This window comes from Rhinolophus sinicus, linkage group LG11 (genome assembly GCF_036562045.2).
Source record: "Rhinolophus sinicus isolate RSC01 linkage group LG11, ASM3656204v1, whole genome shotgun sequence".
NCBI lineage: Eukaryota > Metazoa > Chordata > Mammalia > Chiroptera > Rhinolophidae > Rhinolophus > Rhinolophus sinicus.
Window position 1 is genome coordinate 54,954,953 of NC_133760.1, and position 26,550 is coordinate 54,981,502.

The window sequence follows — 26,550 nt, forward strand, 5'->3', positions numbered from 1 at the left end:
AAAATACCCCTGACACACGCATCTGGCCACTGAATCGTATCTCAAACACGTAAAGAACTTTCATGACTCAATAATAAAAAGGCAACAGTCCAATAAGAAAAGGGGGAAGGACTTGAACAGACATTTTACAAAAGATTTGTTGATGGTCAACAAGCACCATGAATAGTTGTTCCCCATCACTCGTCAGGGAGATGAAAATGAAAACCAACATGAGACACCATGACACACCCACCTGAGTGTCTATACTTAAAACGATGGACAATATCAAATACTGCTGACTATGGAGAGCAACGGGAACCCTCCAGCTTTGCCGAAGGGGACATACAATAGAAAACAGTTTCTTACGAAGTTAAACATGTACTTACCATACAACCCATCAATTCCATTCCCAGGTAGTTACTCAAGAGAAATGAAAAAAGGATGTCCACTATCTATATAAGTGTGCAAACATTCATAACAGGTGTGTTTATAGTACCCGCGAAGAGGGTTATAATACCCCCGATGTCCATCAGAAAGTGAATGAAGAAACAAATGGCGCTATGCTCTGAAATGAAACACTGTGTAGCCAGAAAAAATCCAACCACAGACACACACAACAGCAAGAATGACTCAGAACCAGTAGGCAGAGCCAAAGGAGCCAGACATAAAATACTGCATACTCTACGATTCCATTTACAGTGGTACCTTGGTTTTCAAATGTCTCCGTTGACAAACATTTCGGTTTACGAAAGCCGTAAATTTTATGGATCTATGGTATCGTTAGATAGTAAAATTCACGCTAAATTTGCAGTTTTAGGGGTTGATTTTAAAGGTCTGGAATGGATTAATCCGTTTTGCATTACTTTCTATGGGGAAACCGTGCCTTGGTTTTCGAACGTTTCAGAACTCGAACGGTCTTCTGGAATGGATTCTGTTCGAAAACCAAGGTACCACTGCATATGAGGGTATGGAACAGGCAGAACAAGCCTGTGGTTTTACAAAAGCAGAAGTGTGACCAGCGATTGCTTGGGGCAATGGATGGTGGGACTAGAGCTTGAGAGAACCTTCTGGGGTACTGGAAATGTTCTCTATTTTGACAGTGGTGATGGTTCCATGGGTGTGCACACCTGTCCAAACTCATCATTCTGCACAATTCAAGGGTGTACTTTCATTTCATGCATTTTACACCGCAATTCAGTTGATCAAAAACAAAAAAGAGAGAGTGTGGGAGAAGCTGACCTGAAACAGTGAACACACAAGTATCTCCAGGAGAGTTATTGCCAAGAAAAACAAAAAAAAGGAGAAAGTGGGTTCAGGAGAAAATTGTGTTTTAAGGGAGAGAAATGTCCACATGCTTGTCTGTTGGTGGGAATGAGCCACCAACAGACGGAGAAGGAGGACGGAGAAGTGTCATAACTACAGAGAAGTGTCGTCACAATGTCCTTTGAGTAGGCAAGACGGCATTAGTGGGAAAACGGAGGGACTGGCTTTCAACCTGACTCTCAAGCAAACTTAATTTTCCTCTGTGCTCTTTTCTGAATTAGAAAGCTACAGCAAGTGGTATTTTAAAAAGAAGAACAGCTTGTTTTCTATAGCTGGTGAAGTCAGGCGGGGGCTGGTGGTGATTCTAAGTTGGGTCAGGGGTTGGAATTCATGGTCCAGGAGGACCATCCGCTTCTAGAATGATTCTAAGCAAGTTTACATTAAGTTTGCATGTATATGATAGTTTATAAGGAAGCACTTGAAGAGGTTTGTCACAATCATCTTTGTTCTTGTATCTAGGAAAGAGGTACAAAAGGATATTATTATAGTCAGATAGGGGGAAACTGAGGCACCAAGAGATTTCTGTCTAATCCATAAACTGAGTCAGTAGTAAATATTCCACTTAATACACATTACTCTGTGCAAGCTAGCCTGTTACGTGTCGTTAGAAAGAACATTTCCCAACTCCCTGCAATTTTAGGACTCCCTGTCACTATAGCTGAATCCTGTGTTTGTTATTGTTAAAGAAACGAAACTGTGCTTTCAATCACTATCGTTCTCCTAACCCCAGGAGCGAATGGTTTTCCTAAGTAAATGGTATTCCTTGATCAACTGTTCTTTGCCAGATATTTTAAAATACTGAAAAATATTTAAATGCTGTGTGTCTCATCAGACTACGTGTAGTTGAGGGCTTTATGTTTCTAAACCTATTTAATAAAACAAAATTTTCCTCTTTATTGGCTGGTCTTCTAGGTTTCCAGGTTTGCTCAAATTGTGATTGTGGAATGATTCTCGTATGTAGGGTGTTTAAATAAAGCAATCCCAGGTGTTTTTTTACTTTATTGATCTTTTTAATGCACTGGTTTCAGTATTTACATGACTTTGAGTTTGTTTCTTTAATGGTCTTTCAACAGAGCTTCAGCTGACCTGGTTCTTTTTGCATTCACAGTACTGTAACGGCAGAAACAGACTAATAATAAAAATGAACTCATTTTATGTGGTTGAAAAGGTTATGTTTCTATTGATTTTAACTGGAATATAGGTAAAGTCTGTGATAATGAAAAAAACTCGGCAAACACATCCTTTTTAGTACAGAGGGTCCAGCGATATTGCTTTGCCAGTGGGTGTTGGCAGCAGTAAGAATATTCAGGAGGAAGTCTAACCATCGGCATTATCAGAGGACTGATAGCTACGTCCTTCAAATTCTGTTCCAGGTGAAAGAGTGGAAACGTGTACCAAGGAAACTGTTGCAATACAGAGTGGCTTCAGAATGTGGGGTACATGCCATGGGCCGAAACGCTCAGCCTGGTGACCAGTTGTACCGGCTTACAAAAAGCAGGACAGCGCAGCACCCTGGGAACGCTGCAGTTTTTTCATGCTATGTTTGGACCCTGCTCCAGGAAGTAGAATGGAGGGAGGGTGGGAGAATTTAGTAGAGATGATGAAGAATGGGAAATAGAAAAGACTAGAAGAAATGATGTAAGAGAGATAAGAAGAACATTCAATCTTCCTGTGACCCAGCCCTGCATAAGTGTGCATGTGTGTGCGGGTGTGGGTGTGTGTGGGTGTGGGTGGGTGTGTGTGAAAGCTATAACAAAACCGACTGAGATAACTCCCAGCTGAAAGCCTGTTAGATGTAGTTTTGGACTTGGATCCTGTGTTCAAATCTACTCCAGAAAAGGCTTGGGTGAATCTGTGGCTCTTGAACCTCACGGAGACCCCAGACCCGCTCTTTACCTTGCCCGAATCCCAGCTCTTCTGCCATCAATCTTCTACAGAAGGTCTAGTTCCTGACACTCTGCCTGGGTTCCCTTGGCAGACTTGGGAAGAAAGACTACGCTGCTGAAACGATTTGGGAGAAGGAGGAGAAGTACAAAGAACAACCTCCAAAAAGTTTGGCCCTTTTCTTCCTCCTCAACATTATCATCTAAGATTTCTTGAAGGTCAACTCCAGGTCAGAGCCCACCTTAGTACATGACATGCATTGTTTCAATGAATCTGCAAACAGCCCTGTGGGCACATACTCTTCTTTACGCCATTTTATGGTTGACAAACCTGAGCACCGAGCACCGAGATTAAGTAAGTTACAAAGACCAACAGGACGTGTAACTCCTGAGAGGTACAGCCCAGAGGTCTGTGGGCCGGTCAAGTCCCAGCTTCTTCACGATGCCAGCCTGGACCTCGTGCCACAACCAAGCTAGGCTGGCCCGGTGCCCACGGCACTCTCCTGGGCAGGGGCACCTGGCATCGCCTCTGCCTATGTCCTCCTCTCACCCATTTGGACTCCATCTCCTTTCATGGATCTTCTCATCTGTGCAACCCATCCGCCTTTGCATCCATCCCTGGAAGCAGGACAGGTTTTCAGAGAAGGCCACAGAAACCTGTCAACTACTTCACTGCTGCCAGCATGCTCTCTGGTGTTCGGCTGTGGGGTCACGCACACAAGCGCAGGTAGAAGATACGGGGCTGACAGTCCCAATCCTGGTGTTATTTTCACAGGGGACCAGGAGCCAGGCTGGTAGAGTGGGATAATTTCTACTGTCTATTCTCACAGTTCAACCTCTGGACGGCCCTGGGTGACAATATGAGGAAGGATGTTTGACAGAGGGGCAGCCATTTACTCAGTTGCTTTATTCTCTGACCCCCCCCCCCCCTTTTGGTGCCTTCCCTTCATCCTCACTCTTGAACTACAGGCCCAGACCCTCTCTACTACCCACAAAGTTTGTTTTAATGCCACCCCCTCCAACATTTGCAGCATATTTCCTCATCTCAAACATATCAGAGTAGGATTAATTGCTTCGATTCATGAAGTGATGACGAGAGAAGAATGCAATTCAACTACACCTTAAAAACGGAAAGAATCCATGCACTCTAAAAAGCATCACGTGTATGGTGTGTGCTCAGAATCCCTTATTTAGAAACTCGATTCAGTCATTTATTCAGCCACTCAGCAAACACTCCCTGAGGCACTCCCGTGCCCAGGGCTGGGGTCAGAGCTACCAACGTGCAAGTGTAAGCAAAATCCCCTTTGACCCCAGTGGCGGGCTTCCACTTGTATAAGCAACACCCAGTCCCACCGCTGTCACGGCATTTCACAGTGGGTGCAAATGACCCATGCCAGAACCCACGACTCTGGATTTAGACCAGCATTTGTAGCAAACCTCCCCTGAACTAGCTCTCCTTCCCCTCTCAGCACCAGTTACGGCCAAGGACCACTAGAGGGCAGGCTGACACTAGCTCAGGACCCGCTCCAGGCCACCGCTCCATCAATACCCTCAGGCTCCCAGGGCTGACTTTTCCCTGTCTTGAGTAGAAGGGCAGCAGGTAACCCTTCAGAACCTCAGACGGCATGTTGAGATACATTTATTTTTCAGAGAGTAGATAAATTTACGTGAGATAGGAGCCTGCTTTCAGTTACCTCTGCATGGAAAACAACCCGCTCTGCCTATTGTGCTGAAAAATAGCTTTGAGCATTACAATCTCTGAGAGTGATTTTAGTGCACTGCAGATGGATATAACAATATAATGCCTCACAGATTGGACTCTGGTTTTCAGGCCAGACAAAATAGAAATCCAGCAACCTTATCTGCTTTCTTAGAGATGATTTATATGCTCAATGTGCTTGGAAGAAAAAAATGAACTCTCCGACGTTGGGTTTATAAGCTTTGGCTGTGTTCTGGAGAAGGAAAGAGAGAACTGACACCTCCAACCCTGAACTGGGTCAGAAATTGCATCGCGACGGCTTTCCCACTGAGCTGTGAGAAATGCAAAGCAAAGTAAACACATTTTCCCGGAGTGTAGGAATGGAGGTCCCGTCCAACCCTGCGTAATTCATCTGCAGACGAAATTGCTTTCGAGAAGAAATGAAAAAAACTTGGACGTGCTGATGTGTTCATTATGGGTCTTTTTCTGTTTCAGATCAGATGAGGGTGATGGGTTGAACTTATTTTTTCTTAGGTTCTTCTGCCTGATTTTTCTGAATTGCGGAGGAGTAAACATTGAATCCTTGCTGTGAAAGGTGAGTAAGAGAATGTGGTCCTCTCACCCCCACGGCAAACCTTTAAGGAACAGCTTGGAAGCCTTTGTAAGTCTTCTCGGATCCATTCCGCCCACCCCCAGGATGATTGATGCCACCCCATTTTTGTGTTTGCTCAGCACAAGCTTACACTCCAATTGGGCCTTGGTTCATGTCTGTGTGATCGATGGGCTCTTCTGCTAGACTCTGGCTCACAGAGGCCACAGCCCCATGGCCCGCTGAGAACATTCCAGGTGCCTGGGACTTGCTCGGTGGGCAGACTCGCAAATCAAGGAGCAGGAGGCGTGGTCCTGAAGACCCTGTTGATAATGACTAGCTTGGTGATCTATTATTATTATTGTTTTAGCTTTTAAGACAGAGAAGGGAATTGAGAAGGAGGGAGTGGAGTAGCATTTGTTGGCAGACAGACGGTGCTAAATGTTTTTATGTCGACTTGCATTTAACACATACAAACCCCATTAAAAGTAGGCGGCCTTATTCCTAGTTTACAAATAAGGAAACAGAGAGTTCGGGAACTTGCCAGAGAACACAAGAGTTTTGAAGTGGAGGAGCCAGTCCCTAAGGACTCTGATGCATTTATGTTTCAGTGACAACCTCTGATTTTACCAACCCCCACCCATGGGGGTCTCTGCTTAGACTCATGCCATCCTTAAGGGAAATCTCTCTTTATGAGCTACGGCCCTATTGCCAGCCCAAACTGCTAATATTTCCTTCTGCAATATCCCCTCTCTATTATTTACATGTTGATAGGGAGACCAATCTGATAAAGTGTCTTCTAGAGCAGGATTAGGTGCAACAGGTTCCTGCTATCTAGAGAAACGTGTATCGAGTGTATACGAGGTTGGACAATTAAGTTCGCGAACTCACCCTAGAAAAAGTGCTACATACTTCATTGCTGAATATCACTACGGTCACCTTTGAAGTAGTCCCCTTGGGAATCTATGCACCGACGCCAGCACCTAGTCCACCCTTCAAAGCCATTTTGGAACTCTTTTTCTGGAATGGCCATCAAAGTTGTCGTCATATTACCCTGGATGTCCTGAATGTCATCAAAATGTATTCTTTCAATATTTCCTTTATCTTCTGGTAAAGAAAGAAGTCATTGGGGTTCAGATCAGGTGAGTAGGGAGAGTGTTCCAATACAGTTATTTGTTTACTGGCTAAAAACTCTCTCACAGACAGTGCCGTGTGAGCTGGTACATTGTCGTGATGCAAAAGCCATGAATTGTTGGCGAAAAGTTCAGGTCATCTAACTTTTTCACACAGCCTCTTCAGCACTTCCAAATGGAAAATTTGGTCAATTATTTGTCCAGTTGGTACAAATTTATAATGAATAATCCCTCAGATATCAAAAAAGGTGAGCAACATCATTGCAACAAGTTCGTGAACACAATCGTCAGGCCTCGTGTACATCTTTTTTTTCCTCCCAAAATATGAACTCCTTGATGGTAGAAGATACACCTTGCTCACCCCATTGCCAACTCATCACTGTCTACCTGAATTTCTTTCCTCCAGTAGACACCCGGCATATCCTTGTTCCCCTCAAATTTATTTATTTGAGGTTGAGTAAACGTCAGAGGCACTCCGTATCAGGTAGCCTCACGGAAGGGTACTGAGGACCAACTGATTTCATCCACGTCCGGCTTAAGAACGGTTGCTGTTTGGAACTTTGCTGTCATGCGGTGCGCTGGGCAGTAGTCATGGGTAAGAGATACTGTCCATCAGAGGTCATCGTGTTAAATTCTTAGCGACTCTCCTATGGTTTTAAATATAAGTGCCTCTTTTAATGGAACAGTCCAGAACCATCTTGAGAACATTTTCTCTTTTCCAGCAGGATCTTAATCTCATCTCCACTGCATATCTCAGAATTATTTCCCTAAATATGGGGTGCCCAGACCTCTAGGTGTGGAGACGGCCTTAGTTTCAAGCTATGGATTGATCCATGCCCTCCACAGAATTAAACAGAGTGAGTCAGTCTTCCATGAAAGTGGAAGGTGAAGCAGGAATACACTTGCTGAGAATCCCATAGGGACTGACTGAGTGCATCCGAGTGTTTCTGGGAGGGAAGACGCTGGAGACTTTCAAGGGCTCATCATTATTCTTGCGTTCACCTCCCGTCTGCCAAGCACGCTGCTAGTGCACAAGCAAGGCTGTGAGCTCGTCACCCAGAGCGGATAAACACTAAACAGGCCGAAGGGAAGACGTTACAGTAAATGCAATTTCAAGAAGAGAGCCGTAGGCTAGCTGGGTCAACTTTCTTTATTTGTTCTGACAGCCCTAAAAAGATTTAATGCTTCCAAATAGTGTTATTTTCTTTAATAAAGGCTTCAACAACCTCTGATATTAAAATTTTCAGGAGTATTTACATCTGTACACGTTTTCTTCATTGTTCTTTAAGGGCAGAAAGTTCAAAGGAAATAAAGGCGGGCGTATTTAAATAATTCATTTCAGTTCCAGTGTCTGATTTCAGTCCAGACTCCATGTTACCACAGAAGGAAGAATGGTACAACGGGAAGACAGGTTCTGTTCATGCTTACTAGAACATTGCACATGAAACTTTTTATGTGTGGCCGAAAACACTGGCCTTACAGTTGTACTTCTTAGTTCTTTTCACTCATAGAAATGAGGATTTTATGACAGTCAGCAAATGCCATTAGGCCATTTCTTTGAACAAATGTGTTTTCACCCCCACTACATTATGTTTTTCCAAGGAGACTATCACCTAATTTAGAATTTCAAAAATGAATATCATTTTTCACAAATTGCAGTAGGTGATGTATCTTGTTTAGCGTAAACAGTATTCATGGTTTGTTTTAAAGGCTCCAAGTCATTAGTTTTATAAAACTGAGATCTTATTGCATACTCTTTTATATACCTTTTGTCTGTTATCTAACAATACATTGTAGTGAAGGGGTGCAGACCAGGCCTCCCCCACAGGTGCTACTTTGTCATGTGGATTATTTTGAGCTGAAGGCAATGGAGACCCTGAAGGCTAAGGAGAAACTTCTGCCTTTCCTTAACTATCTAGAAGAATTCAAATTGTGGGCCTCGCCCATAACAATTATTGCCAGAGGTCACCTTTTTTGACCTATCTACAAGCGGTTCCCATACTTGTATGTGTGTAATTACATTTGGTTGTTTTCTCTTGTGACTCCATCTCACATAGGTTTAATGGTTAAACCAGCTGGTAGAGCCTGGAAGGGTAGAGGAAAATGTCTTCCTCCCCCACAGTAGAAACCATACCGAGTCAGTTTTCTAACTCGGTTTCCTAATTAGGCGGAGGTGTTGGCCTATTTGAGGAAGGGCCGTCTGTTGCATCTGACCATCCCAACTATCCCATGTTTAATTTCAGACCAGTGCTTAGAGTCTGGGCTTGGGGATCAGGCAGACCTGGATTTGTACCTCAACTCTGCCCCTTACTCACCCCTCTATGTCTCTGCTTTATCGTCTATAAAATGGGAATAACGGTATCTTTCTCATAGGAGTGTTATTTACCTAAAGTGCAGCCTGTAAAGCACTAAGAAAAGAGTGGTTCACAGTACAAGAAATACTGATGGCTTTTACTACTGCTAGTACTAGTACTGCTGGTATTACCACACTTACTATTACTGCTGTTAGCATTATTACTGCCTGAATAGGGTTTTCCCTTATTGGGTTGAAGTGGAATTCCTGGCATCTTTATTAATATTTTTGAGAAAAAAATTAAACCAAATAATCTTAGCCGATCAAACAATTTTTAAAAAGTTTCTCTAGCCAACTCTTTTCCTAAAGAGCCTTTGAACATGCCCGTTTCACCTTCTGGCTTCAGGTGGCATTTTCTGAGCCACACAGAAGGTTGTCTTATCACCTTCCAGGCTGCACACTCCACCTTCCTGTCTCTCAACACAACATACGTAGGTCACAACAGTTCATCAGACAAGCATGCGACTCACTGTCTCCCACTCCCACCCTAATCGACTCCAAACAAAACACGAACTCCCCCAAAGACTTAGTTTTATTTAAACTTCCTAAAAATTTTCAGAAGTTTATAAGGCAAACTGGCAGGGGTGAGCCTGGCTCCTTTGACTGTTTATAAAGGCAATGGGGTGAGTGAGGGGTCTGGTGACCTGGGCTCTAGGTAAGAGTCTGTCTCTTGTGATGGATCCCTGGGATCTTGTTAGTCGCCTAAACTTTCTTAATCTCTGTTTTCTCAGCTCTTGCATGGGCCTAATAGCATCAGCTTGTCCCAATCAGAAGGCTGAGCATATCAAATGAGGATATACCGTGTTTCCCTGAAAATAAGACCTAGCTGGACCATCAGCTCTAATGCGTCTTTTGGAGCAAAAATTAATAGAAGACCTGGTCTTATTTTAATATAAGACTGGGTATAATAATAATATAATATAATATAATACCGGGTATAATATAATATAATATAATATAATATAATATAATATAATATAATACTGGGTATAATATAATATAATATAATACCAGGTATAATATAACACTGGGTATAATATAATACAATACAGTACAATGTAATATAATACCAGGTATAATATAATATAATATAATATAATACCGGGTCTTATATTATTTTTTGCTCCAAAATGTGTATTAGAGCTGATGGTCTGGCTAGGTCTTATTTTTGGGGAAACACGGTATATGAAAGTGTTTTGAGTGCTGCATAATATGATTATTAAGGCCTTTCCAGGGCAGAGAGATTTTGCTCCTGGATTGAGGAGACTACTTGGAATGCCTCACAATCAAACCGATCTCCACACACAGAAAGCGGTGAATTGGGGGCCCCTGCCCATCAGTGTTTCATGCCAATTAACATATATCGCTTCCCTATAAGCCCACAATTGAATTACTTTTCATTTTACCTCTAATAAAATCCCTCCAACGATTTTTCGTTGCTGCTGTTATCTACTTATTTATTTTTGACCTACAAAAGCTGGACATAATGAATGCACACAATTTGGTGAGTTTGGAGACAAGTATAACCCGTGAAACCATCACCACAGGCTATGCCATGCACATATCCATTCCCGCCCAAAGTTTCCTCCTGCCCGTTTTTTATTATCAGTTTGTTAGTGGAGAAGATACCTAACCTAAGTTCTACTCTCTTAGCAAATATGCGAGTACACAGTACAGTATTAACCACAGTTACAGTGCTGTACCGATCTCTGGGACTCACCCTGCTCGTATAACTGAAAGTTCGTACCCTTTTACTAATACTTTCATGCTTCCTCCTTCCAGCCCCTGGCAACAACCATTCCATTCTCTGCTTCTGACTGAGTCTGAGTATCTCAGATTCATCAGACACATGGCATTGTGTAGTATTTGTCCCTCCAACAATTTTTGACAAAACTCTGCCTGTGCCCCAGATACTGACTTGTACAGCATTCAATACCCATACAGGACTATGGACTATGTGATGTTACCTATTTCAGAATTAGCATGTCGCCAGGTAATACATTTTACGAAGCCTACTCCAGGGGTGGCCTTTTCTACTCATGGGATGGAAGGAGGAGTAAGTCTATAAAATATTCATGCTCTTGTATCATTGTTCAGCATTTTGTTCTCCTTTGGAACACACACACTCCCTCTCCGTCCCCCCTTTTTGTCTTAAACATTCTTCCCTCTCTCTCTTGCTCCTCACTTGTCAGCGTCCCACCCTTTCTTCAAGATCTTGTAGATATAGCCCTGAGCTACTAATATTTTACTCGCTCATCTTCTGACATTAGTACAAACAACTTTTTATCAGGTTACTTATATAGGGTGCACCTGCCTCCATTACATTCTACCCAATTCTAGGGACTGTCATGTGTGAAGGATACCTGCATTGTACCACTACATGGACAAGAAATAGTTATTTGTATCAAGTCTCTGAAAAACATTATTTGTTTTGTATGAGAGCAGCTCATATTCCCCCAACTAATACATAGATTGGTACGTCGTAGAGGAGTGCTGCCATAACAGAAACCTAAAATATTGGCTGTGCGTTTAGGCGGCATGAGGGACAGTATTAGAGGTGGGAAAGATGGATAACTGTGGTACGCAATAAAATATTTCATACGACGGTCACCTCATGTAACCTGGAAGGCAGACTGAATTCCTGCGATGTGTAGCTTTAGGAAAAGAGCTTCGAAACCGCCAGAATGATCATGCATATCACTTGCTTCCTGGTGCCCAGGTCAAGGAAAAGATGAGGTCAGAAAATAATTGGCCAGTTTCCAAACATCAATGGAAGGGAGTGAAGACCCAAAATTTAGAGCCTTAAACCAGAGAGTAAGACATAAAATTGCAAAAAGCTTTAAGCAACAAAGGCACATTATGATTTCTTGGTTCAGCAAATTCACTTAACTCCATTGGTGAAATTAAAATTAACTTCCCACCTAAGCCTTTGTGTCAGATGCCCTCAAGGTAGCTGCCATGACCTTGAGAGAGAGAGGCCTGGGACACCTGGAAGCAAATGATTACGTAGGTCCAAGATTTATGTCCAGGAAGGAATATAGAATGATCTATATGAAACTGACTACAGTAAGTACATCAGAATCCAATTCAGGTTTTGAAGGAACTGTACTGGCAACAAAACCACAAGTCTGGTCGATAAAAGGCTCGTGAGTCTAAAACAACCCTCAGTATAATTAACACTGACAGGAAATGGACCCAGAAAGCTGCACAGCTTCAAGGACTGCATTGTCCCTAACGGTCCATTCAGAGGTGGCCATGGCAGATCTTGGACAAAGAACCTTCCAGAAACAGAGCTATGGAGGGCCAGGCAAATAATGGACAGGAATTCGGTCAAATCAAGGAACCACTCTTACTACAAAGGGGGTGGGGGGGACTCAAGGCGATGGTGCCCACCCAGCATGATCTCATCACTGCTAGACACCACAGGACCTTCCTCTTCTGAAAAGATATCTGATGTAAGACAGACTTTACTGGGGTAAGCCATTGTGACTTTAGGGTTAATTTGTTACAGCAACTGGTGTTATCTTAATATTTGTATGTTTTCCTCTACCCCTAGCATTTAGCATACATTGCTTGTTGCTACTGGTTATACTTCTCTGACCATTTTTAGGATCCAAACTCAATATATAGCTCAATTAGCAACTGATACAACTGTTTTTATATAATTTGGTTGAAAATCTGATTAATAGCAGGCAACAAATTATAACCCTTATTTTAGGAGACGGAATTCAGTGAATTTTTTGAAATTTTCAATTGTTTTGAAAATTCCTGATGAAAACAACTGAAGGCATGGTCTACAGGGTATAAGAACCCGGGGACCTAACCATCATTTGTTCCCGAGGACTTGAAATTATTTCTAAAGAAAGTCCTTATTTTGATTGCAGGAAATCTGTTAGCTTCTTCTTGGCAAAGACGGGATGGCCCCCCAGTTAGACGAAAGGCAAAATGATACATCCTGGCCATATGTTCATTTGATTTTTAAGAGAATATGGATTCTGAGTATCTGTGCCAGAGAATAAATCCCTGAACTCTCTATTGTCTGATTTCTATCAAAACCCCAAAGTATGTGATAGTTATTCAGAGAACATAGAGCTTATTCATTTTTCTTTTTTTGAGCTAGCTTTACCCTTGGAGCAGGCCAGAATATCAGTAAGCTGTGCCATTTCAGCCCCACCCCCCCTTACCTCCCCATCACCCTGTCCCACCCCACTCCCTACTGAACTGTCTGGGCTGAAATCCATTTCTGAGTCATGCTTGACTTTCCGAAGGAGGTTCTACATCCAGACATCTCACAGAAAACGTTTTCTTGTGAAAAGTATTCGTTGAGGACATGCTGTTCAAGATGCTGTCTTTCTCGGGGCTGACTATGTGATGAGGGGGACAAAGGGCCTCCACTATCGTTGCATTTTACCAAAGATCTGAAGAAAGAGAGCAAAATGCCATCATCTGTAATGTTTGGGTGGTGGATACCTAGGTGTGTGTTGATCCTTCTCTGCGCTTTTGCGTGTTTTTGAACTACTGCGTAATAGTATAAACAACAGCAATGACAGGCAACACAGTGATCGTTCCGTCTCTTGCCAGACAGTGGGATCCACTTTCAAAACGTCATGACCATCCTTCCAATAGACATCTCTCTATTAGACAGTGGTTAAGACATGCGTCCACTTCTCAGGGCGACAGACCCCGTGCAACCATGATTGTGCTACTTGCTGCTTTCTAACTTTGGCTGAGTTACATTCACACAGGGTGAGGATTACATGACTGAATTTGGGTAACGTGCTCAGCACCCTGCCCAGGGCACCATAAACACCCATAAACATGAGCCATTATCATGCACGTGACATTGTCTAACTGGTCCATGCTGTGGGCAGCTTCCTACGCCAGCAAACATTAGCCATGGTATTAAAAACACAAAAATGATAGAATAAGAAAACTTTCAATTCTCTAGAGGAACTGATGTACTTTGTCCTTATAGGTTGTGGCCTTCCGGCCACAAAGAAGTTCTGGGTCCAATTGATGCAAGTGGTTGAGACCTGATGACCCGGGTAATTATGATCTGTTTCCCCCGTCTTGGAGCCCTACTTTTTGTGACTTAATTTAATTCTCAGTGTCATTGTATGTTCCCCTACAAGCCACCCTAGGTCCTTTGTACAACACGGTGGGGATGAAAGGAAGGAAAGAAGAAAAAAGACATGGACAGCAGGAAGGAAGGAAAGTAAGAAGAAAGGATTTGTAATACAAGAACATGAAAACTATTCATTGTAAGGTTCGGTTCCTGGATGTGTGCTAATTAGCATAATTTTTCATTGCATATAGTACTTTTTCAGGTTCTCTCTGTCTGCCCTGGGTTTGTTTTGCATTTTGACTGGCATTAAGCCTTGAGCTATTATCCCCAGTGCAACTGTGAGTTTTCATAAATGACGCCACTTGAGGGTTGTCACGGGTTCTGGTTCTCTCTGCTGTCTGACATCTCCTAGAGTCAGTTCTTCATTATCTGTGTGGAGACGGGGCACTTTGGTTTTTGGCAGCAAATGTTTCAGCCAAGGTCAATTTCCCTCAAGTGCTCAGCACCATTTCAGATGGGGTGTGCTCAGGGAATGCAAATTAATTTAATGTTAGCTTTGGCCAAACTCTGCTAGGAAAGTAAGCCTGCTTGTAAAAACATTGTATGCTGATGAACATCATCTAAATTACCCAGTGTTTGAGAGTATACCAATGTATAGCGTTTTACCTTAATTCCAAGAGCATCATTCCATAGAACTTTTAAACTCATCTTTGGATTAGTCTTTTGTTCTTTGATTAGAAGTACATCTTCATTTGACATTGTTTAAATATCTGTGTCGTTATATTTTATTAAAACTGGGGGATATCAGAATAGGTTGATTTGAGGATATATGCATGTTTCATATTTTTGATCGATTATAAAAATACCACATATGCTTCTAATAGAAAGTGAGGAAATACAGACAACTCTAGAGGAAATTAAACTATCTGTAATCCTTCACACAGAAATAACCATAAATAACATTTTATCATATGTCTCTCCATACATTCCCGAGGGTGTGGAAGTTCTCAGGATGGATTTGTAGATTGCTTCAAGAAAAAAAATTAGAGTGCTTTTTGGGGTTCTAAAGGTCCTTTTTAGACTTACTTCCATGCTGTGCAAGACCCCCTGCCTGAAAGAAAGGAGGGCAAGGAGTCTGTCCACTTCTCCAGCAGGAGGCGCCATACCTTTTCCTCCTCTACCATCTCTACCTTGAGGTGCCATCTGGGCTGGACCGGAGAGGCTGGGCTGAGAGCGCCCCAGACCATGAAGTCCTTCCCAGCTGATTTCAAGTGGGTTGCGGTAGTTGGCTTTCTAAACCCATTCAGAAATCTCAGTGCAGTTGTGTCGCATTGTTTGACAGAGGAAGAGGGAGGGCAGGACTTTCCAACACGCTGGGTCCGAATCCTATGGTAGAAATCCTTCCCTGCCTTGGAGGGTGCTTCTCCTTAGCCTCTTTCCTTCCCACAAAGCACTGAACAGCCCACCTTTTTTCACAGCCATCAAGTTTCCTTTTTCTGGAACGGTGTCCTTGTTCCCTTGGAGGATTCTCCCCAAGTTCCCACTCTAATTATGAGATTTGATTAGGAACTATCAGTCATTGGTCCCAACAGTGAACATGTGACCTAAGCCAGGCCAATCAGAGACCTTCCCTGGGATTTAAAAAGGAGAACCAAGAAACTAGGACCTTTCTTTTGGTAGCAAAACTGGGAAAATGTGAGCCCAGTACTGCAGTGTCCGTGAAAGATGGAGTCTTCAGTGAGAGGTATTAATCCAGTCCTCTGAGAGAGGTGAACAAGCAGAGATGTTAGAGGGATGGAGGCGGGGGGGCAGGGAGGTGAGAGAGGGAATAATGGAGGGAGGGAAGGAGGGAGGAAGGGACGGCGGGAGGGAAGGAGGGAGGGAGAGTTGGTTTTCTGTCATTTGCAATCAGAAAAAGCCTGAGCAACAGAACCAGACTCTCCCCACGGTCCCTCCTCCGTCCCCTGGGTTCCCTGAAATCCTCTGGCTCCATCACCAGCTGGATTTCTGGGCTCTCGTGCTTCAAAAGCCCTAAGTTCTTAAAAGAGCCCACCCCATTCCCCTCCCTCAGGGCAATCTCTAATTCACTGTGGCAGACAGCCGGTGGCATTAAGCTGATGTTTGTTCTTAAAGAGTTGCTGGTTATTTCCAAAGAATCTCCAGTTGGCAGAATGTGCCAGAAGGGAGCCCTTCTTACCCTACCCTTTCTCCAGACTCTCATTTTGGGAAATATACCCAGAAGTGGATTATTTAGACTATCAGCTCTACCCTCCGCTCCCACTCCCCCACCCTCATCTTTACACGTGGTTCCACAACCACAGTCTTGGTCCTAATACACAAGGCATTTTCTTGGAGACAGTGAGGGTCAACCCGGCAAGAGTCTCTTTCTGTAGCGGTTTCCTCTATTATACTGTCCTTAAAAACAATTGTTGAGTTCTTTTTAACTTTTAATATTACTTTGCAATGGGGAAATGGTGAGATAAATCACTTACTTTACAAGAGATGACAGATGGCTTGGTTTAAAACAAGAGAACGTCTCTGATCAAAAGCCAGTAAACACGATGGTATAAACCTTACTAATTCTGGACTTTCTGAATACACCTTGAGTGATGGTTAAAGATGGGCTTGGTTTACTCAGCATCTACGATGTGCCAGGCACTGAACTACATGCAAGGACTCTGGTCTTCACTATGAGATAATCTTATTTACCTCACATTCGATTGACTGCACAGTGAGCTATAACTGTCGTGTTCCTAGGAAAGACCTCTCCTTAAAATACCCTCTGGCACTTACTGCTAAAGGCCAAGTGGAAACTCCATATCAAGTTATGAATTTGACATCCACCACTGCTCAGAAAGAGACAGGATTTGTGCCTTTTCTTTGCAATCTGAATTTCCCACAGCAAGCTGCCGAATCTGAAGGAGGTCTGAGAGGCTGCTGAACCCCTGCCAAATGACACTCCACTCCACTGACAAAACAGCAGCCCCTGATGTTCTTTCTGCTGACAGGTATCTATTTTGAACTCCTTCTAGAGAATGCAGTGACAGTTCCCATCCTTGATCTTTCGGCTTAGTTCCCAGGGAGACCTCCTCACGTTATGTTTTATTCATGGTGTCGCCCAGGCTGGCTTCTTCATCGGAAAAATTGGGGGTGGGGGTAGGGACAATCAATGAACCTGAAATAAAATTTGAGTGTCATAATAAAACCATCCCTTTGTGTGCTGAAAGGCTGCGCCCAAACTATGAGATTCCGGGGGAGGTCTGTGTTTTGAGGCTTTTTAAGGCAAAGCGTCCACAGAGACAAAAATATATAGTTATTCATACTGTGGTGGGGTAGTGAAAGAAACAGGCCCGATAAACCAGAATAACCTTTGCTGGAAACACAGTAAGCTTCAGACATCTGAGAGCAGGGGGAACAAAGATGGCGCGGTGGATAAAAACAGGAGACTGACAGCCGTGAGGGCCACAAGTGGGAACGTGGCGAAGAATACACAGAGCAGACCTTGATTCTAGTGTCTCCCTGAGACATTTCATCCCCATCAACTTCATCATTGTCTTTGCTGTAAAGAACTAAGTATCTTCTGACTTTACTAGTTAGGGATTCGTAGGAGACGGTACAAGCAATCGTTTCTTCCATCTGCCCCATCCCCATGGCAAAACCAAACAGAACCAATGCCTGCGTATCACACTCTGTCATACACAAATGGACACGTTTACCTTGAGAATTATGGTCTTCTCGTGACGGGTGATGTTGACACTGTGGGGTTGTCCATTCGCCATGTTCCTGTGGTCTACATCAATATTATACGGTTCTCTGGTGCCGCCCAGGTTGTACCGAATCTGTAAGCTTCCTGGATAAAGCACAGAACAGACTCAGCAATTCTTTGCTCTGGGTTCCATTTCCTATAACTTTCCTCACCCCCCCCCCCCACTGGACACTTTGGTTTCCACTGAACTCGGCTCCCTCCTTCAATGTCCATCAACCCCAATGCCGTTCTGACTCATATGTGCTAATCCACACAGGTGACCAGCACTGGGCACCCATGTGTTGATGGTCTGCCAACAATGAGCCGTCAGCGTGACCATCGTCTCAAAGTTGTAGCAGCTGATGGTATAAATGATCCAAGCCGGAAGCGTGCCTGGGAAGGAAGAATGAGAACATCTACTATGTAGGACTGTAGAGATGCCTGCAGGCCCCACAAAATACTCTGTGAAATACAAAAATAAATGCACGAGACAGGGAGAGTCTCATGGCACCAGCAAAGGGTGCCATTTGGCATATGAAAGAATCGTGAGCAGACAGTATTACAAATAAACATAATTTATAAAAGATAAATACATGGGATCTTGGGTGGCTTCACAGAGACCAAGAAAGCAATGCAAAGGATTTTTCCTAGAGGTGAGAGACTGCATCAATCCAAACGCAAAACAAAGGGCTTCCGGGTCCCCGAGTCCTCAGCGTCTGTGACAGCTCATTTTACCTCGACAAATTAGTCTTTTTCCCCCGGCTTCTTGTTTCTTCCCACTAATGACAAACAATATGCAGAAAGACTAATGTAATAGTCTAGTTCCTGCTTTTAATTAATCTGCACAGCAAACATAATTTTATGTCTTATTTATGATTTTCAAAAACATCAGTATTTTTATCTAATTTTTCACTCAAAGTGGAATCTTTATGGTAATAGCTTTTGACATCTCAGAGCTTAAAAATGGAGCCAGCAGGCTTGCGAGTGTTTGACCAATCGTAAATCACCTCATAGATTCTTCTTTGTTGTCACTTTCGTTTTCCTTCGAGAGGAACAAAACTGATATTCTGATTTTTAAGTTGTGAAATAAAACAAGATAATTAGAACTTTGTAGAAAGGAAAAAAAAAAATCAAAGAAAGTCACCGGAAACCCCACCATCCAGAGATAACTACTCTAAATATTTGGCGGTATCTCTTTCCAGATACTTCTCCACCCTTATATGCACATAAATGAACGCAACTGTTTCTAAATGCTGCCCTTCCTTCTTCAGGCATTCTAGCATTACGTGTGCCACTTAAAATATTCCACCATGTTCCCAGAGTTGAAAGAAACATTCATCAGAACAATCAAGAAGGAACTGCATTGCCTACTCTTGTTTTCTAAACAAATTGACGAACCTTCACGCTTCTGAGTTTCACCTTGGTGGTACTTTACCCTAGATTTCTGCACTTATGGTGTTTTAACCAAGTGCTGTTGCCTTCGGTCTCCTGATGTGTCTAAATTCACCCCCTCTTCTCCATCCCTGTGACCACAGGGCCTCCACTGGCACCTGGAACGCCCTTGTGTGACTCCCATGGGAGCCCGTGCACCTGGCTGGTGCAGCTCCACACGCAGCTCCTGGCCTGTCTTCCCTGTGCTGGCCATTGCATGTCAATGACCGGACGGCCACCCCTGAGCTTCACCTGGGTCATCTCCTGCCTGGATCACCTGATCCTAATCAGTCTGTCCTTTAAAAGTGACCATCTCGACCTCATCTCACTCTCGGGCGAATTCCCACTTTCTCTGCTTCCTCACCACGAACCCCATTAAAGGAAGTATCTTATTGGCGCCTCAAACACAACATATGCAAAACCAAACTCTCAATCTTTCCCCCCCAAAAGGTATTCCATCGCAATCTCCCACATTTCCACATTTCACTTTGTCCTTCCAGTTATTCCTGCCAAAAGCTCCGATGCCTCACTTCCTCCTAGAGCACACATATGATCTGCTGGCAAATCTTGGCTCTTCAAAGTGTCCCTTGAATTTGTTGCTTTTTGTCACCCCATCACTTCCTCTAGACGAAATCACCACCATTTTTTGCCTGAATTATTGTACTAGCCCCCATGCTAACTGCCTTGTTTCTTCCCTGCCCTCACCTTCCTCAGTCCAACCCAGCTTCTGCTCCTCACAGACCCGGCCTCCTCTCCACCTGGCAGTCAGAACCATTTCTTGCTTAGGCCACTCCAATGGCTTCCTGTGTCACTCCAAGTAAAAATCAAAGCTTTCATTATGGCCCACCAGGCCCTAGCTGGTCTTCCCCTATCACCTGTGACCTAATGTCTTATTACTCTCACCTGTCCCCAGTGGCCTTCTTGCTCTTTCCCCAGAAGCCAGCATGGTCCTGCCTCAGGGTCTTTGAACTTGCTGGTTCTTCCATCTCGGATGCTCATTCCTCAGTCATCTGCCTGGCTGACCCCGGCCCCCTTTTGGTCTTTGTTCAGATATTGTCTTCTCAGTGATTATACTTGTGACTTCCTCATTAAAAGCAGAATTTACCCAGTTCTTTCCCTCGGCCAGACCCTCATTTTTCTGTCTTATTTTTTCCCTATGATAGTTCTTACCAAATAACATACTACTTCTTGTATTTTCTTTCATGTCTGTCTTCTCCCACTTAAATGTAAGCTCCGTAAGAACAAGAATTTTTGTTTCTATTCTTTATGACTTTGTTCTAAATGTTTAGAATAATGCCTGATACTTAGAAAGTGCTGAGTAAGTATTTGTTGAATGAATGAATGATGGTCTCATTGCTTCTGTTCTTTTTCCTTCCCCAAGTTTTCTTTGCAGAGAGAGAGGTCTTTTCGATGCATAATTGATAATTTCTGGTTCACTTAAAACTCTTCAAAGCCTTCCGGTTGCTCATAAGATGAAGACATACATCCTTAATGAAGCTTATGATACCCTGACTCATCTGAGTTCCGCCTGTTACTTTATTTTCAGTCCATGCCACTTACCTTCTCACTTTTTGCATTCAAACTACCTTCGACTTCCCTTATTCCCCAGAAAATACAATTCTCCTTCCTACCTCAAGAACTCTGAATATGCTGTTCCCTTTTCCTGAGCTGCTGCTCTCCCCATTCTTCAGTGTTTTACCCTGTTTTTTCCCCTTTACCCTAACAGCATTAAAAAATAATCTACTGTTTAGGAGTGAAGGAGATGATTAGGCAGTTATGCGAACAATATGCAGAAAAATCGAGTTAAGTTATTATGCTCCGCTTTACTTTTGTGCTCTAACCTTGTATAATCACAGCCAATTCTCTTAAATATATAGTTATAATCATTCATCATTTATTTATTGATTTCTTCGGAATACATGTATTTAGTGCCCATGCAAAGCACTGGTGTACCCAAGTTTTCAAGGTCTGAAAGTGAGCTCTTTGGCTGGCTGTAAGTGTAGAGTTCACTTCTAATGCACCTGTCCCAACCCCCTCGTGTGGGCCAGGCTGTGCCCAGACCTGGGGATACAATGAGAAGTAGGAGAAGGCTCTGTGTTTGCAGGCTAGAGATCAGAGGAACTGGTAAGTATGCAAAACTACTGGACATTTCCCTGCCTACTGTATCCCTTTATGTCCTGGATCCCTTTAGGTTCCCCAGCTTATTAAAATCACTATTAAGTTGTTTTCATTCTTTTTTTCTCTGTTCTGGCTTTCTTGAACTTCGTAAATATGATTTAAAATGTCTATAACTGCTTCACTTAATGGCAACAGAAATTATGTGCTTTGAGAAAAAAGATGAGCTGGAACTTTAAATTTATATGTAGTGAATATCTATAAACAGTAATGGCAATATTCTTAAATAATAAAATTCAAATGATATATTTATTCCTTTCAAATAATAGCACAAGAAAACTACTAAATGATTATAGGGAGAATATTAATATTTGGTCGTTAAAGTAAAATATTATTAAAGGGAAGAGATACTTCATTTCCTGCAGCTCACGTTCATCTCCCAAGGGAATTAAAGCTGTTAAAAGGGGCAGCTCCTTTATTGGCTGCAGCAAATAATGTGCTTAACAGATCTGTTCTTACTGGCTATCATCATTATCATCAGCAAACACTTACAGAGCACCTGATGTGGGCTGGGAGCTTTTCATCTCGCTCAGAAGACAGGGTGTATTTATAACAAAGACAGATTACAATACAGTGCAGTAAGTGCCAAACAAATGACATTGAAAATGAGTGCAGCAGGAGTATAAAATAGAAGTCATTGAAAGGAGGTGAGACTTGATCTGGGTCTAGAATGAAAGGCAGGTATTAGACCAGAGAGGGAGATGGAGGTTTTCCAGGTAAGGGATCGCGGTGGGCAGGATCAGAGACGTCCACAGAGCACTGGGGGAATAACGACTTCCTTGCAGGTAAAGAGCAGGCACTGAATAGGTGGCAATGTCGATGAAATTAGTGGACTCTGGATAATAATAGCCTCTAACACATAGATGTAGTGTAGTGTGTTACACTTATTAACTCATTGGATTTTCACAACACTGCTATGAGGGAGACAATATTTTACAGATAAGGAAACTGAGGCATGAACTGGCTCACTGATTACCCAAGATGTCACAACCCACCAATGCTGAAGCAGAATTCAAACCCAGACATTCTGATTCTATACTTGGAGCTCTAAGTTGTGAGGCTGGTGGGTCTCAGTGGGAAGGCTGTGGGACTTGGGGTCTATTCTGTTGTTACTGGGAAGGGGGGAGGCACTACTGATTGTATGATAGTGGTGCTGGGTATAAAAGAAGACCTACTCTGGCTGTGCTGGGCAGGTTACGGGGGGAGCGACTGGAAGCAGAGAGATGGATTGGGACAGAGCATCCTGGAGGACACACTGAGGGTATTGCTGTCCCATGAAGGAGTAATGGGATCCCAGGAGCATGGCTTCCCTCAAACCTCAGCAGAGCTGCAGGAGGCGAGGGCCTCTGGAGACACTGGGTTGGTGGCCTTCCAAACACAACCTCACTCACGTCACCATGTGCTATTCAAATAATTTTCTATGTGTACCCGACATGAACAATGGCGGGAAGCCGTGAATTAGAAGACGTTTGCAGGACAGTAGCAGTGGGGAAGAGAAGAAAGGGACATGCTTGAAGGACATGAGCAGAATAGAGTCCACAGGACCTGTCTGCCTGGATGGCCCACAAGGGGTGAAAGGATGGAACATTCAGGGATGATGCCAGGCTTGAGAATGCAGGAGTCTGAGAGGTGGTGGCACCGTCAGAGCTGGGAAGGACCTGCTTCTGGGGAATAGCGATGACAACACAGCTTTCAGTATGTTAAGTATGACGGGTGCCAGGGCATTTAGTTAAGACTTTCTAGTTTTGTTTTTTTTCCCTGATATTTTGGAATAGTCCTTATTGATCTTTTTTTCCCCTGAATGACTTCCTCAAAAATTGTTTTAGCTGAATTGGGCTAATATTAATAATTCTTGGTTCCCATGGAAGAAAACCTTGATCTTTCCGAGGCTCCGACCTGGAAGAGCTAAGAAGGCTGCAGAGCCTTAATCATCGAGGAGTGAGACAAAGGGTGAGGGAGCCCCCATGTTGTCAGCTCTACCAGCTCTCTGGGGAATGAGTTAGAGAGATCCACTCCTTGATACACCAAAAACATTTTCATCTGTTAAAAAGTGATCTTCTTAAAACTTTAAGTGTTTTAGAACTCAATGCATCTTTGGAGATGAAGAAGGTCCTGTATATTACAAGTGTAAATATACTCCTGCTTTAAGCAAACTTTATGTCCGGGATATAGTTTATGATTGTAAAATTCTAAGAGGGGTTAGGAATGAAAATGTTTCTGATTTTTGATTTCTTTTGAAAGTTCCTACGCTCTGCAGGAACCTACTGATACATGATCATAAATCAGGATAATTCATTGATTTAGAGAAAATTAATTTGAACACTGCAAAACTCATCTCTATTTAGTACAGTAGTGAATGTATTTATTTGATAGGAACAAAAAAATCATCATTATACATATGAAGTTGTATCCTATTCTTGTACTATGGTTCTTGTGAAGAACTCAACCTGCCCCAACAACATTACTGCCTTAAAGCACTCAACCGACAAGTTGCTTTCCTGGGTCTCAGAGAGGGAAATGGGGTTCCGAGACGTTGGATGGCTTGCTTAGCATCCCATGGGGAGTAAGGGACAAGTCAAGAATGAGGCAGGCTCTTACTAGCACATTCTATCCACCCAGCATCAAGTGGCCAGTCTCCCTGTCCTTACCAGTGGGTTTGACGAGGACCGCCAAGAAGTCTGAGCTGAGAGAACTGACATAGAGCAGAATGCAGGGCGGCTTCATGGTGCTGAAGCTGAACTGGATCTCCTCGCGGGCCAGGTCCAGTGGGGAGCTCTGCTGCTCGGGCGAGTTCTCCCATCTGCTGCCTGATTCTTTGCCACTGGTCCCGGCCGACTGGAAGTTATACCGTAGCCACATTCCCTCTTCAAAAAACGCACCGACATCTGTTGAAAAAAAACAAAAACAAAAACAAAAAAAGAAAATTGAATCATGAGAAGTCTGATGCTGATACCACCACCAACCTCAACTTGGGTAGACTGTTAGTTTTGGAGTGGCTTCGAAGGCAGCTCTCAGAGAACAGACTCTGAGTCCAGCAAGGGGATCAGACTGGGTAAAGTCCGTGCAGATGGATGTTGTTTCAACAAGAATACGTTACCAAAAACAAACAAAGAAAAAACAACCAAACAAAAACCACGTAGCAATATGGCAATCTGTAAACTTAAACTATAATAGTAAAATTAAGAAAAGTAAATCATACCAGAAAAAAAATGCCATGTTTAGTACTCAGACCAAATAACTAATTTAGGTTGAAGAGATATGCTGAAATACAGGCGGTGTTATAACATAAACCACCAACTCAAGGAGCTCCCGGGCGTCCTCGTTGAGATGGTTTTGCTTGGGACATTCATGCTAGAAAGCCCTTGGCAAAGTCCTGGGAGGGTTGTGTCTAGTGTTCAAATATCATGAGACAGGAAGTTAGATAGAACTCGCTTCAAATTTGGCGCTGCCGTGAATTTGTTATGTGGTCTTAGGGGCAGTTACTTAACCAAGTTCTTAGGCCTCAGTAGTTTAGCTGAGCAAGGGAGCTAATAATAGTGCAAATTACAAAATAAAATGGAAAGTACTTAGCACATAATAAATAGTACCTATTATTATTAAGAAATTAGAAGAAAGGTCACTCACTGTTCATCAGTCTTTTCCTTTCGCCTAATCAGTGCTAATGGGTTTTTAATCATTTCCTGCCAGACAAGCTCCTGCTGTAGTTTTGCCCACTGTTTGTTTCTGAATATTCTAAAATCACCTCCTTCTCACTGTGAAAGGCTGAGGTACCTTTCAAGATTTGTTTGGTCTTCACAGTGACTGTTTCACTGCCCTCTGCACACGCTGTTCTGAAAGCATTTCTCAAAGTTCTTTCCCCATGCAACCCGCTATTCTCATCCCACTAAATGAACACAGCACAGAATATACTTGGTAAGCCACAGCTTCACATAATAAAGCACAGGAGGGCCACATTTTAAAGGGGTTCTTTCATCTGGGAGCTCTGAAGTATGTTCTCATTCTCGAAGACGCTCAGCACAGAGCAAGGACAGCGCAGTGACCCAGGGTCGGATTCAGATCCCGGGGGGATCTCGGTCTTGACACTAACTTGGGTCCGTGGCTTGAAACTCTCTGAGCCTCAGTTTCCTTCTCTGAAAAATGGGCCTCACAGGTTGTTGTGAGGATGAAATAGCCCATGTAGCACACTTAGCCTAGAGCCTGGGGTATGTGAGAAGCATTCAATAAAGATCAGTTAGCTACGTTACAAACACAGGTTACCGTGTTCTATTGCGGGCCACAGATGCCACCACACACACGCAATACTCCAGTGAGTCACTCTGGCACTGACACAGAGCCTGCCATGCTCTGCTTCTCATTGAGTTGGTGACAGGAGCTCATTAACTACAGGCTCTCAGTTATGGGCAGTCCTATTTTCCTCCTGACCCTCCTCAAACAAGGGCTTTGGCAAGCGTGTGTGTGTGTGTGTGTGTGTATGGGAGGGTGTTATCCAAATGGCAGGGGGTACTGCTGGCATTTAGTGGGCGTGGGCAGGACCACTCAAGGTTCTGTCACATGTGGGACTATCTTATACAATGGAAATTGTCCTGTTCAAAACTGGCCAGTGTCCTTTTTGGGAAACAGGATCAAACACATACTTAACTCATACCAGTCACAGGACATACTGGAATGTAAAGATGCATCAAGCGTGTCACGGCCCTTGAGAAGCCCTCTGTCCAGCAGTGGGTCTGGGAGGAAACACATCAACAACCCGGATACATGGTGAGTGTGTTACGAATGTGGGGTGAGTGTTAAATGCGGTTTTCTCGGCGGGCGATGTGCTAAGAACCCCGTCCTGCTGCTTGAAGACCCTGAGCTGGCTGTCCCACTTTCTGCATCTGTCGAGGGCCGGCGGCGTGCCAGGCAGGATGCGGGCAGCGGAGGTTAGAATCTGCTCTCTCACGGAGCTCTTATCTACAGGAGGATTTGGACTAACAGCCATGGTTACAAGGCAGAGTGGTCAGTAAGGATCAGGTGTATACAGGTGGGAACCTGGTCACCAGGGGCCCCAGGAAGACTTCCTGGGCAAAAAGACATTGGAGCCAGGACCCACGGAGGCAGCGGCGGGCTGCTACGTACAGACGGAGAGGAAGCAGAGCAGCCTTCTAGCGGAGCGGGCAGCATGCAGAAACACTTCCA

The 26,550-nt window shown here is 43.5% G+C and overlaps 1 protein-coding gene across 1 annotated transcript in view; it reads right to left on the bottom strand.

Annotated features, from left to right (window-relative positions):
- CNTNAP2 (contactin associated protein 2) overlaps nucleotides 1-26,550 on the bottom strand; it is a 1,478,782-nt gene that overhangs the window by 91,959 nt on the left and 1,360,273 nt on the right. The window contains exons 19-20 of the mRNA XM_074316028.1: nucleotides 24,024-24,260; nucleotides 17,741-17,874 (exon numbers count right to left, since the gene is read on the bottom strand). Coding sequence (XP_074172129.1) covers nucleotides 17,741-17,874; nucleotides 24,024-24,260 — 371 coding nt within the window. The remainder of the gene's footprint in view (nucleotides 1-17,740; nucleotides 17,875-24,023; nucleotides 24,261-26,550) is intronic.